This window comes from Hordeum vulgare, chromosome 2H (assembly GCF_904849725.1).
Source record: "Hordeum vulgare subsp. vulgare chromosome 2H, MorexV3_pseudomolecules_assembly, whole genome shotgun sequence".
Lineage (NCBI taxonomy): Eukaryota > Viridiplantae > Streptophyta > Magnoliopsida > Poales > Poaceae > Hordeum > Hordeum vulgare.
The window spans coordinates 639248826-639262400 of record NC_058519.1 but is presented as its reverse complement, the minus strand read 5'-3'; the positions used below and the strand labels follow the sequence as shown (position 1 = coordinate 639262400).

The following is a 13575-nucleotide window of genomic DNA, read 5'->3' as shown; positions in this document are numbered from 1 at the left end:
ATAAAGAGAAAGAAAAGGACCATTACCTGCATACTCGACCAATAAAAAGACACACGAAGCGTCCACCCAAATCCAAAGGATCCAAAATGACACCGCCTATTAGATCCAATACCCCTACATTGACGGGAGATTCAGATTAAACTTATTAGCCACCACGGCCACCAAAACGAGAGTGGGATACATGTAAAACCAAAAACCTAACAAAAGCAGATAGACTACTACATGCACGTGGAATAAGGTCCTGAGATTATAACATCTGTTTCGCCGTCGTTGGAGCACCTGATGGAGGGAAAGAAAACCCGATGATATCGGAGTTCGGGGAGCTTGCAGCCTCCACTCGTGGGTTGAAGATGGTGGCTAGGTTTTCACATGGTTGGGTGTATAGCTGGCCAAACAGGTTGGGCTAAACAGACCGGCGCGCGAGCCCGTCGGCACGGCCCGTCATGGGCCAGGCACGACACGACTTAAATGGGCCCGTGCCAGACACGACACAACCCGTTTATTATATATATATTTTTAGATTTTTTTAAATGTATATACATAATATATGGTCCAATAGCCTAAAAAATAAGCCATTAGGTTAAAAATATGCAGACCAGCGTGCTAAGCGGGCCAACATGTCGGCCCGTTTAATAACCGGCCCGTGCCTCGGCCTGAAGGCGCAGCCCACGGGCTGACACGACACGGCCTGCTTAGTAAACGTGCCGGTGTTGGCCGTGCCGTGTTGGACCTGTTTACAACGGGCCGGACCGTGCTGGCCCGTTTGGTCATAGGTATGGTTGGATGCAAAACGGGGAAAGCATCCATACTTTTTTTTAATGCATGGTACTTATTGGAGCTCTCACCTTATTGAGTTAGTTGAAGATGAGGCCAACCTTAAAAACACACACACACAAGACACATGGAAGCCGTGACTGGCGCTGCGCCTATGTTGCACACCTGTCCTGCCGCGGCACCACCTGAGCCGCCACCTGTGCCGTGAGCCCGTTGGCAACGAGACCTGCGTGTCTGCGCAGAGGATCCCGCGCCGTCCCCTCGATGAACGCCAAGCAGCAACCCCAGCCGTCGGATCTGGGGCTCAGCGCACTCTGAACGGCTGATGTCCCTCCCTCCTCCCTCCCCATCCCCGGACAGCAGCAGATGACGCCGCACCGGCCTCGCCTCGACAGTCACTCCCCGTCCCCGTCCCCGTCCCCCGGCACCGCACTCTCCCCCATTTAAACCCCTCCGTCTCCGGCCACCCCCCCCCCCCCCCCACCGGCACCCACCCACCCTCGGGAGCATCGACCGCCCTCCGTCCAGGCGAGGCCGCCAGGGTTTCCTCCTCTCCCCTCCCCTCCCGGGGCCGCCGCAGGTACGGTCCGGCAGTGCCGCTCCCCCCCCCTCCAACACATTTTTTTTCGGGTTCGTACCCCGTACGCCGTAGATCCCCCCTTCGCGGCGCATCCAGGCCCGCTCTCCATCCCTTCCGCCCAAGCGCGGCGCATCGAGAGTTTCCTTTCACCGCCGTCGTCGTCCTTCTCCTCGCCCCGCCGGGCTGGCGCGGGCTCCGGCGCGGGCCTACCCGGGCCTGACGGGTTCGTTCTGTTGGCGAAGAACCCTAGAAAGGTTTATTCCCCCCCGAAAAGGGTTTGGGATTTTTTTTCAACCTGAAGACGGTGGGAGTGGCTCCTACTGTCAAAAGTTTGGGTTGGATCTTCCCGTTTGCTAGGATAATACGGCAGGAGTGGCGAACGTTCCCCTTGTTAGATCCTCCCCCTCTGTAGTGTAGGCACTACTGCTCGCGTTGTATCGATGGGATTCAGATCGTTGGGCCACATTGGTGGGGGGATCTGTCTCTAGCTGTTTTGACAAGCGTCCATTGGCTTCCAATGCACCTCCTCAGTTCGCGAGCGGTGATGATGATTGTGTTTGGTGTTAGGGGTATCTGACATCATTGTTTTCCGCTTATGTACCGGCGTTGGAGCAAATCAGCCTAGGGTTTCTTTTTTATTTGCGCAATCGGTTAATAGTGGTTTTGTGCTACGTAGCGCACCGTGAGGATGGGAGGATATCTGTTTGTAGTTGCTTGGACAAATGATGTTGAATGGCTTGGAAAGCACGCCGTCTGTTCCCGAACGGTAATGATTGTGAGCTGGGGGTGTCAACACAGTGATTTGTTTGGTGCTAGTGTTTCCGACACCATTGTTTTCCTCTTACGTACCGGCGTTGGAGTAAGTCAGGGTAGGGTTTATTTTTATTTGTGCAATCGGTTAATAGTCGTTTTGTGTTTGTTAGTGCACTGTAAGCCATCTGTTCGCGGACGGTAATGATTGTGAGCCAGTGTGGTCAACACTGTTTGGTGTTAGGGTGGCAGACATCATCGTTTTCTACTTATGTAGCGGCGTTGGAGTAAGTTAGGGTAGGGTTTCTTTTCATTTGTGAAATCTGTTACTAGACATTTTGTGCTACTTACGTCACTGTACGCCACATGCTTCATTTGTTTACCTGCTGGGATTGAGGTATTCACCTTTTCGAGAAAACGCTGCACACGTGCGTGTGTACATGTGCCACGTGTATCATTTCCATAACCCGATTTCCAGTATTTAATGCTGTACCGTATATGGCATTTTATGTTGCCTTTTAAAATTAAAATTATCAATATCTAATCTGTTGTTTTATGACGGCGTTGTGAATCGTGGTACTTGACAGGGTTAACTGCCTGTGCTTGCGTAATGGAAGATCCATCAAGCGATAGTGGGCAATCAACAAACGGCGCTGAGCCTGAGCTGGACCCCATGGAATTGTATGACAATGAAGAGAGCAGATCCCATACTGTGGATGATTCAAATGGACAGTCTTCTATGGATGTTGACAGAAAACAGCTTTCTGTGGATGCTGATATGAATGGGAAACCATCCTTGGATGGTGATGGTAAGGGAAAGTACTCCGAGTCACATGCAGAAGTTCCAATTGACATGAGCTTGGGAAGCCTAGAGAGGTTCTGCAAGGAAGCATCAAGGTCATTTTTTGATGAGGTTGGTCTGATTAGCCATCAGATAAATTCCTACAACGAGTTTGTCTCGCATGGGCTCCAGGAGCTATTTGATTCGCTTGGAGAAGTGACTGTCGAGCCAGGTTATGATTCCTCAAAGAAAGGAACTGTTGGTGGTTGGAGGCGTGCCGTCATCAGGTTTGGCAGAGTGAAACTGGAAAAGCCTGTATTTTGGTCTGGCAAAGATGATATTGATGAGGAGTCACTTAAGCTGAAGCCTAGACATGCTCGCCTCCAAAATATGACATATTCCTCCAAAATGGAAGTAGAAGTGCATATTCAGGTCAGCAGTCTTCATGTTCTTTATATTCTATAATTACTTACTCTTTTATGCTGTTGTCTGTTTATGAAGTGTTGCACACATGAATGCAATCTCTGGGATCGATGCTTCCAAAAGTATTTGTAACTGTAAAATGATGTGACATGCATGCTATGACCCTGTTTTTTTAAGTGCTGTTGACAACACACAATTTTAATCCTGTTTGTAAGTTAATCCTGTAAAAAGATGCAAAGACCTTGTCTGTCTATCTACTGATCTTGTGAAGCTGATGCTGTCTTCATTTAATTTGGTAGTTGATTTATTCCCTGGTACCCCAATTAATGTAGCAAAACAGTCCATTGACAGAACATGAAATCGAGCAGTCAAGGAACAAATGGCTGCTTTCCAGATTAGCTTAGCAGTCAGCAACATACATAGTTGTAGATGCCACTGATGTCTGCTAATGTTTTATGCGCTTGATTCTATTGAACTGTTGTGTTGATATGTTAATTTACTTTCATAAACTATGTGCTAAGATGTCTTATGGTGTGTGTGTTTTGAAGTTACCATATCATCACTGGGTACTCATATTTGTGCACTTAGGGTGTGTTTGGTTGCATTCTCATCTCAGCATAGTTGTTCCCGCTTCGTGCATGCTCATCTCAACACCCCTCTTCATGCATGCTCTCCATGCATGCATCTATTGTATTTGTGTTAAGCTAGTGTGGAGTCATGCACCCTTCATACACTCTACCAAACACCCAAGGGTGGGTCGGGAAGGGAACTTTTAGGCTCATGCACCCTTCATGCATCCTACCAAACACACCGTTAGGTGTTACAGTCACTGAGTCACCCAATTGCCTGACGTATTTGAAACTGTTCACAGATTTATTCTATGGAGAAAAGTGACAAGTCTAAAACAGAGAATGATGTTTTTGGTCACAAGAGGGTTCTTATGGATGAAACTCATCTGGTGTCTATTGGCCGCCTTCCAGTCATGGTTAATTCAAATTTATGCTGGTTGCATGAACTCAAGGAAAGTGACTGCCTTTTTGATTCTGGTGGATACTTTTTGATCAGGGGAATGGAGAAGGTATAATTCTATTGATCTCTCTTTGCTTATTTTAGTTGATGAATCATGCAGGGAATGTTGTATTATCAAATGCTGTAAATGCTTCTTTTGTCACCAAGACGGAGTACAGAGCTGCGAGCTTTCTTAGTTTTGATTTTTTTATTATATATGCCATTGAAATCATTCCGAGAAAAAAAAGTTTACATGAGTACCATGTGAATTGGTCTGCTTCCATATGTTGAACTCTTGTGTGCTAGTCCTGTTCCAGAAATATGATCTCAATAAGCTATAATATGTTATTAGAACCGTATGGTAAAATTCTGCCAAATTAGCTAAATAGCCATGCCTTGCTACGGATAAAATAATAATATGATCGATTCATGTGAAGCCATTATTTACCGGCCTACTCTTGCATACTCTAGGAACACACCGGCATGCCTACCCGAGTTCACCCTAGATCAGCGTCACGCCGGCACATTTGTGCTCCTTGTTATCTTTCATCTTTGTTAGATCTTCAGGAGGTGGTTACCTTGTGTGGCAGTGTCTAGTTGGTTAGTTTGTTACATCTTGTTAGAGGTATTTTACTAATGTTAGAAATTGAGGTAGGAGGCTTTGGTGAACCGCACGTCATCAACTCCAGTCTATGCAACATACTAGTGAAGATTTTCCGAAGTTAGGTCGATGTTTAAATGGAGATGAGCTTCTGCTGATAACATTGACACATGTGGATGCAGTTCGTGATCTTGTTAAGCAAGTTAATATTCTCCTGGGGTGTGACTCTTAGAGTAGTAGCTGTCTACTAAAAAGGCATTTTTTTAATAACATATGTGCTGTGCTTCTTGGATCTCACTATGGTCACTATGGTTCCATTGTTGAACACTGCAGATATTCATCGCCCAAGAGCAAAGATGCTTGACCAGGATTTGGGTTGCTGACCGGCCTGTCTGGACTGTTTCTTATTTGTCTGAAATCAAACGAAGACGCATATATGTGAAGCTGATTGATTCTACAAAGAATGATGATTTCAGTGGCAGCAAAATCATTTCCATTTCCTTCTTGTATGCCAATCTGCCGATTTGGTTAATGTTTTTTGCGCTAGGCATACCATCTGATAAGGAAGCATTTGATATGATAGATATGGGAGACTGTGATGCTTCTGTTATCAACGCGATATCTGCAACTATTAGGGAATCTGATGAACTGTGTGAAGGCTTTCGTAAGTCTGATAAAGCCCGCCAGTGTGTTGATGATTTGGTCAAGAGTTCAAAATTTCCTCCAGGAGAGTCGTTTGATGATTATGTCGATAAATATCTCTTTCCTGGTATAAAGGGGAATAGGAATAAAGCTTTTTTCTTAGGTTACATGGTCAAATGCCTTCTAATGGCCTTTACTGGGAAGCGCAGATGTGATAATAAGGATGATTTCAGGAACAAGAGGCTGGAGCTACCTGGTCAACTGCTTGGAAGAGAACTTCGGGCGCAACTTAGGCATGCAGAGAGGCTCATGGTTAAGGCCATGCAGAGGGATATGAACAGTGATCGTGATCTAGAATTTCCAGCGCGCTATCTTGATGCTTCAATTATTACCAATGGTATAATTCGTGCCTTCGCTACTGGTTCTTGGTGCCACCCCTACAAAAGAAACGAAAGATGCTCAGGAATTGTTGCAACGCTCAGGAGAACAAATCCTCTCCAAATGATGTCAGACTTGAGGAAAAGTCGCCAGCAGGTTGCTTATGCTGGGAAAGCTGGTGATGCAAGATATCCGTAAGTCATTTCTTAAACAAGTGCTGCACACTTACATGCCCATTTTATGCTTTTTATGCCCTTATGTGAACTAACCTGAAAAAAAAAAACCTTGCAGCAATCCATCTTACTGGGGAAAGATGTGTTTTATGTCCACTCCTGATGGTGAAAACTGTGGACTTGTGAAAAATTTAGCTGTTACTGCTATTGTTAGCTCTAGAGTGGCACAACCATTGATTGACAGATTTGTTTCTTGTGGAATGAATAAACTGGATGAAATTCCTGCTAAGGAGATTCCCAAAATGGACAAGATCTTCCTGAATGGTGATTGGGTAGGATCCTGTGCTGACCCAGCTTCATTTGTCATGCGTTTAAGGTGCATGAGACGTGGTGGTCTGATTGATCCACAGGTTTGCTCACTTTCCCATGGTTAGAAGCATCTGGCCAAGACTATACTTTCTTTTTTATCTAGATGTTTGGTGTCTAGGTTCAGTGATACATCATACATACCATGTTTAGTTTAAGAAGAATTGCTAATGATGTGTCATAAGTCTTGGACAGGTCAAATTTGCATGCTTGATAAATCATAGATCGATGCAAATTAAATCCAATCTGCATGAATATAACAATAGTTTCCATAGTGCATGCCTTGTTACTTCTACCATGCAATCTAGCATCATGATGCTGTGTCTTGTATATTTTGTTCTTCACTATTTCTGGAGAGTCACATTTTATGTGGTTAGGTGAACGAAAACCAAAGTTATATTCGTCCCGTCGATCACATACCTCCGTCGCTGAGCGAGCTCTTAGATCGGATTCAAGAGGAGATTAGGTGCTGGGCTCGGGCTGGGGACAAAGGGCTTAGGGTAGCTTTGCCCCCAACCTGGGATGTCCACTAGACCTACATGTAACCGTGCTGTAACTTCCTCTTCGGAGGCTGAACTATCCCCCTTTTCAATGCAAAGAAACGCAAGGCTTTTTGCGTTTTCTCGAAAAAAAAATATTCGTCCCGTCGAGATCTTGTAATTATTGTCATCTTGTTTAATTTGTCGGTACTATCTCCCTAAATGTATTTTGCCTTCTGTAATTCCTACTATGCATTTCTTTTGTGTTTCTTACCAAAATTTTGGTATTTGAGTAATGTAATTTTAGACTGCTTCCTTATCTGACGTACAGTAATGGAGATACCTGTTGCTACATATGTTTTCTACTTGCGCACTATGTGCTAACGTTTTACGCTGCAGTGTCATTTGTCATATTGCTTATGCTTCACGTTCCGCTTGATCAGGTTGAAATCAAAAGGGACAAGCATCAATCTCCTGGAGAAGTACGGGTGTTTTCTGATGCAGGGCGATTACTCAGACCTCTTCTTGTGGTTGAGAACCTAAATAAAATTACAAAACGGAAGGGCTGTCCATACTCTTTTCAGGCACTAATGCAGCAAGAAATTATTGAGTTCATTGGTGTTGAAGAGGAGGAAGATATACAATGTGCCTGGGGAATCAGGCACCTATTTCAGAGCAGTGGAGAGGAGGTTTCTGGTTATACTCACTGTGAGCTGGATCTTTCTTTTCTGTTGGGATTAAGCTGTAGTCTTATCCCTTTTGCAAATCATAATTTTGCACGGAGGGTGCTGTACCAGGCAGAAAAACACTCACAGCAAGCTATTGGATACTCCACAACAAATCCACGTACCAGAGTTGATACTCTTTCCCATCAGCTTTTCTACCCTCAGAGACCCCTTTTTAAAACAGTTTCAGCTGATTGTATTGGCAGATCAGATTATACTTTTGGAAGAAAAGACGACTTTGCCAGGCCTGAATATTTCAATGGACAAAATGCGATAGTAGCAGTCAATATTCATCAGGGATTTAACCAAGAGGACTCCCTGGTTATGAATAGAGCTTCTCTTGAACGTGGTATGTTTAGAACTGAGCTCATGCGGAGCTATAAGGCAGAAGTAGAGACCAAAGGGCCCAGCAAACGACTGAAAATGAAGGAGAAAGTAAACTTCGGCAAAATGGAAAGCAAGAGAGGACGAGTTGACAATCTTGATGATGATGGATTACCTTATGTGGGTTCAAGTCTTCAGATTGGTGACATTATAATTGGGAAAGTGTCAGAATCTGGTGAAGACCATAGTATTAAGCTGAAGCATACAGAGAAGGGAATGGTCCAGAGAGTATTGCTTTCAGCCAATGATGAGGGGAAGCATTTTGCTGTTGTATCTTTAAGACAGGTAAACGTTCAGTAAAAAATAACTATTATCTAGCATATTAAATTATTACATGCACTCAACTTTACTAGCAATTCTATTCATCTTATAAACAGTAGATCTCTCTGAATGTTTGCCTTCCAACAGAAGCCAACTGCAACTAAAATGGTTCTTTGTTGGGTTTTCTCTCCTTCCGTACGCCTAATAATATAGTATGATCCAGTGAACTAATAAATTGCTGCTTTTGGGCGGTTTAGTAATCATCTACTACCTCCGTTCCTAAATATAAGTCTTTCTAGAGATTCCACTATGGACTACATATGGCGTATGTAGATATACTTCAGAGTGTAGATTCACTCATTTTGCTCTGTATGTAGTCCGTTAGTGAAATCTCTAGAAAGACTTATATTTAGGAACAGAGGGAGTAGGTCTCACGTGAATATTGTTGTATACATTCATTTTTCCTTTTGCGAAGCAGAATTGGTTACCCTACTTTCCTACAATATAAGAGGGAACTGGATATTAGGAAGTTAATCATCAGTGTGCACTCATGATCCCCGAGAGAAGTAATTGGTGTCAAGCGACCTTATCACAATTAATTTGCCCGTGTGTAAAATATGTATACAATTACTCTTGTAAATTGAAAATTAGTTTAAGCAGAATGGTTGGCGGTAAGAGAACACTAGTTATGTGTGTATTGGAGCTGAGCTGAATGACAGGTAAATAGGTAATCCAACAAAACTCCTCTTTGTATTTCAGGTAAGTTTCTTCCCAGTGCATTTATTTCTACTATAAATGTGCCAGTCAGTTTACAAAAAAAAACTTATTGGGAATGTGCAAGCAAAATTTTGAACTTTACCTAGCAACGCCAAGTGCATTTGTCGACATAGAGAAGGTATTACTAAATCTACCATGAATAAGATTCTCACGTCACTAACAGTTTTATAGCGTTTACTGACATTTCATGACAGAAAGTACTCGTCATAGTTGCATCCAAACTCTTCAGCAAATATATGTGAATGTAATTATGGAATATTTAAGTGCTGGAACCAGTGGATATGTTGTTTAACTGTGTGGTCCATGGTCTTGACCTTTTCTGATTTAAGCAAGTGACAGATATACACAGATATAATTTATCACAAATAATGTGTGTTCGTCGTGTGTTGTGCGGATGGTAGAGGCTAGGGTTCTACCAGGTCTCGGACGTAGGTTGTAGGGGTGGAAGTGCGGGCTGCGAGGTTGGGGACGCCGGCGCCGGCGGTTGGGCGCCGTCGCGGCGTGAGAGAGAGAGAGAGGCGGCTAGGGTTTGGGGCTCTCGTCTCCTGAGGGAGACGACAACAGAATATACTGTTTATTGTCTGCTTAATATCGAAGGGGTACATGTGTTTATATAGGAGGACAGCCTCCACTAAACCCTAGATAACTTGGACTCTAACTTGGACTCTAATATAACTTGGACTCTAAGATAGGTAAGATAACTTGGGCTAAGCCCGTAATTAACCCTGCCCATTGGGCCTCCTCCGTTGGTACGTTGTACCGGTCATAACAGCGGAACAAACGGGAAGCTAAGTAGCATCAACCTCATGTGTTCCCCATTTGTTTCTTCGACGATACAAAAATATATATTTTCACATAAATTTGAAAGTGCACATATCATTCCCAAAGGTACATCTATTATCGTTTTTTGAAAACTTGAGGTGTTTCTTTTTTAAAACTGGGAGCATATGTTCCTGTAGTCATTTTGGCATTTTCTTGGTTGGTACATACTATTATTGAGTGTAGAACGTCGTTCGGACATGGTTGCCTAGCCTTTGCTAAGAGAAGAGAGGAGGGAAACCTTCGTGGGTTCATCTGCCTAGTCTTTGCCAGGAGAGAGGGAGATGAAGGGGAACCTTGGGAGTATGAAGGGAAAACCTTGGGCTTAAGGTGTGCCTGACTGATGCCAGTGATACACTACCTCTTTGCTGTCGTCGACTTGCCGCCAGTAGTTCGAGTCGTTACCACTGGATGGAGCCACTTCTGTCTAGCAATATTAGTCAGTAGTGATGGTCAACCCGGGAGAGGGAGGGGAATTATGACGGAGAGGAGAATGATTATATGAGGGGTAGCGGTAGATGGGCACAAATGGGCAATTGTGCTGCCCATGTCTCATTTTTTTTCTTCTTCCATTTTTGTAAATTTATTTCGCTGTTGAATATATTATATAACATGGTCATTGTCAGCTAGGTGATACCCACTACCCAGACATCCAGCTGGCCACTGGCCTCATCATATATTTCCCTATCCTTTTTCTTGAAATCTTGAATTTCCCATCCTTTTTGCAATATCTTTGCATTGCAAGAGCATGTGTTTCCTTTTGATAGCCATAAACTTATGTTGCCGACATGAATTTTCAGGTTCGATCACCTTGTGTTGGAGATAAATTTTCTAGCATGCATGGACAAAAAGGTGTTGTTGGTTTTCTAGAATCTCAGGAGAACTTCCCTTTTACCTGCCAAGGAATAGTTCCAGACATCGTGATAAATCCACACGCCTTTCCTACCCGTCAAACTCCAGGCCAGCTGCTTGAAGCTGCTTTGGGGAAGGGAATCGCTCTTGGTGGTAAAATCAGATATGCAACACCATTCACCACAGCAACAGTTGAAGTGATCTCGGAACAGTTGCACAAGTAAGTGTCTCCTTAATTCAAAACCAGCTTCTTTTTTAACACAGAGCGAGGTATTTACTGATTCAATGTTTGAGCACAGGGGTGGACCTATGTATTTGCCCATTTTGGGCCATAGCGCCCCTGCCCCCTTCCCTCAGTATTGCAATCTATAGAAGGCAGTACTGCACACTAGGTGCGAATAAGTGCCTTGGCAAGAAATTCAGTATCCTCTTTGTATTTAATCTTTTCTCGGGAATGACAGCCACCTCTTTATTTTTGCTGTTAGTCTTTCTATTTACCTGTACAGACTAAGTTACATCTTTTGCAAAATTTTCTACATCACAAAAGTTGTACCCCCTCCGATCCATATTACTTGCCGCTCAAACTGATGTATCTAGCACGGAAATACATCTAGATACATCTGTTTGAGTGACAAGTAATATGGATCGGAGAGAGTAGTTCATTATTATGTACTCTCTCCGTCCCAAAATAACTGTCTCAAGCTTAGTACAAATTTGTACCAGAGCTAATACAAAGTTAAGACACTTATTTTGGGACGGAGGGAGTAGCAAATTAAAGGCAGTGTAATGTTTCAAGTGGAACTAGCATAATATAGTCCTGCACAGTTGTGCTGATAATTTTATTCCTGATGTACTGATCAATTGATGAACATATTCTGGTTAAAAAATGGGTAAAAATATGATACATCTTTTGTAAGTTCCGCAATTCTGTTTTTGACATTTCATTTAATTGTATTTAAACTCAGCTGAGTCTGAAAACAGAACAGCATATAATTTGACATTTGACAGATTTGCTATGGTTTTCCCATGGTTGCCATAGCCAGTTATATGTGATTATGCACTTGCGTAGTATGACTTTTTTACATTGGCTGTTTACCTCTAATGATCATATAACCGGTCGTTGGCAACAATAAAATCACATTCGCCTGTTCTTGTACACGTTATTGAGTTTAGCTACCAGTTCAGTCTACATTCCTGTACACGTTATTGTTTTATTAAGAGTCTGTTCGGAACCTCTCCGCCCTCATAACACCGCTCCGCGAGAGGAGCTTGGTCTGAGCGACTCCCTGAGATGGTGCTGCCGCTCCCTCCGCTCCAAGAGCTGCAGTTGCGGAGCGGAGAGTATCCGAACAGCCTCTAAATGTCCAAAATTGCTGCATGTTGTTCCGAACAGACTCTAAATGTCCAAAATTGCTGCATGTTGTTCCGAACAGACTCTAAATGTCCAAAATTGCTGCATGTTGTTCCGAACAGACTCTAAATGTCCAAAATTGCTGCATGTTGTATTTCCAGGCTTGGGTTTTCAAGAGGGGGAGTTGAAAGTGTTCTCAATGGCCAAACCGGCAAAAGGATGCAGTCACTGATCTTCGCGGGCCCCAACTTCTACCAGAGGCTGATCCACATGGCTGAGGACAAGGTGAAGTTCCGGAACACGGGGCCGGTGCACCCGCTCACGAGGCAGCCGGTCGCGGACCGCAAGAGGTTCGGCGGGGTCAAGTTTGGGGAGATGGAGCGCGACTGCCTGCTGGCCCACGGCGCGGCCGCCAACCTCCACGAGCGGCTCTTCACGCTGAGCGACTTCTCGGAGATGCGCATCTGCCAGACGTGTGAGCGTGCGGCGAACGTGATCATGCGGCCCGTCTCTGGCGGTCGGAAGATCCGGGGCCCCTACTGCGGGTTCTGCCGGTCCTCGGAGAAGATCGTCAAGATCGCCGTCCCCTACGGCGCCAAGCTGCTCTACCAGGAGCTCTTCAGCATGGGCATCTGCCTCAAGTTCCAGACGGAGGTCTGCTAGACTTAGGTCTTCAGCATGGGCTGGTCTGGCGTGTATATAGTTTATCCATCTATGGTTATGGTTATGGACACGTGGTAAGTTTAACTGTGGTCATGGTCATGGACATGTAGTAGGTAGCTATGTGAAACTCCTTGTGAGGATGGCGTTTGCGTAGCTTGGACGGGTTTGTTCCTATGGAGCGAAGCTGCTCCTGCAGTGCAGGATATATCTTGTGCCGATGGCATCTGCCTCTGGTCTGAGAAGAAATTCTGTTGAAACACTGTAGTAGCTCGGGGTTAGCTGAACCTGTTTCACTCTGCCCCCCCCTGGAATGAACCGAATTAGCTTATGGCATGCCTTGTTGGTTTGAGCTGATCTTGTTTGCTGTGGAATGAACCGAATTAGCTTATGGCCTTGTTGGTTTGAGCTGATCTTGTTTGTTGTGGAATGGGTAATAGAGTTGGTGCTGAGCTAATCGTGTCATGTGAATCACAGCATTCGCCATTCCAACCTGAATGTCACCGGCAACGCTGTAGGTCAGAAGACATTCCTGTGGCGCGACCGTCCATTTGGATGGAGACGCACTGAAGCTAAAACACCACGACTAGATACAATCATCATCGCATCCAGAGACAACACGCATGCATTTCGGGGGCGGGGGGGTCATCCGAGGAAAAGAACATGACATGACCGAAGAAACACACAAAGTGGCCAAAATCGACGAGATGCCGGGGATACAACAAGCATACAATCAAGCTGCAACAGCAAGAGAAGAAGGAGAAGCGATCATACAAAACATCACAAGAGAG

At 44.5% G+C, this 13575-nt stretch overlaps 1 protein-coding gene across 1 annotated transcript; it reads left to right on the top strand.

The window, feature by feature from the left end:
* The first annotated feature begins 1259 nt into the window (after positions 1-1259).
* On the top strand, positions 1260-13120 carry LOC123428203 (DNA-directed RNA polymerases IV and V subunit 2-like). The gene is made up of 8 exons (XM_045112386.1): positions 1260-1354; positions 2692-3317; positions 4180-4386; positions 5251-6131; positions 6229-6520; positions 7399-8349; positions 10722-10993; positions 12286-13120. The coding sequence occupies exons 2-8, from the start codon at positions 2715-2717 to the stop codon at positions 12785-12787; spliced, it is 3708 nt and encodes a 1235-aa protein (XP_044968321.1). The 5' UTR covers positions 1260-1354; positions 2692-2714; the 3' UTR covers positions 12788-13120.
* Positions 13121-13575: the final 455 nt, after the last annotated feature.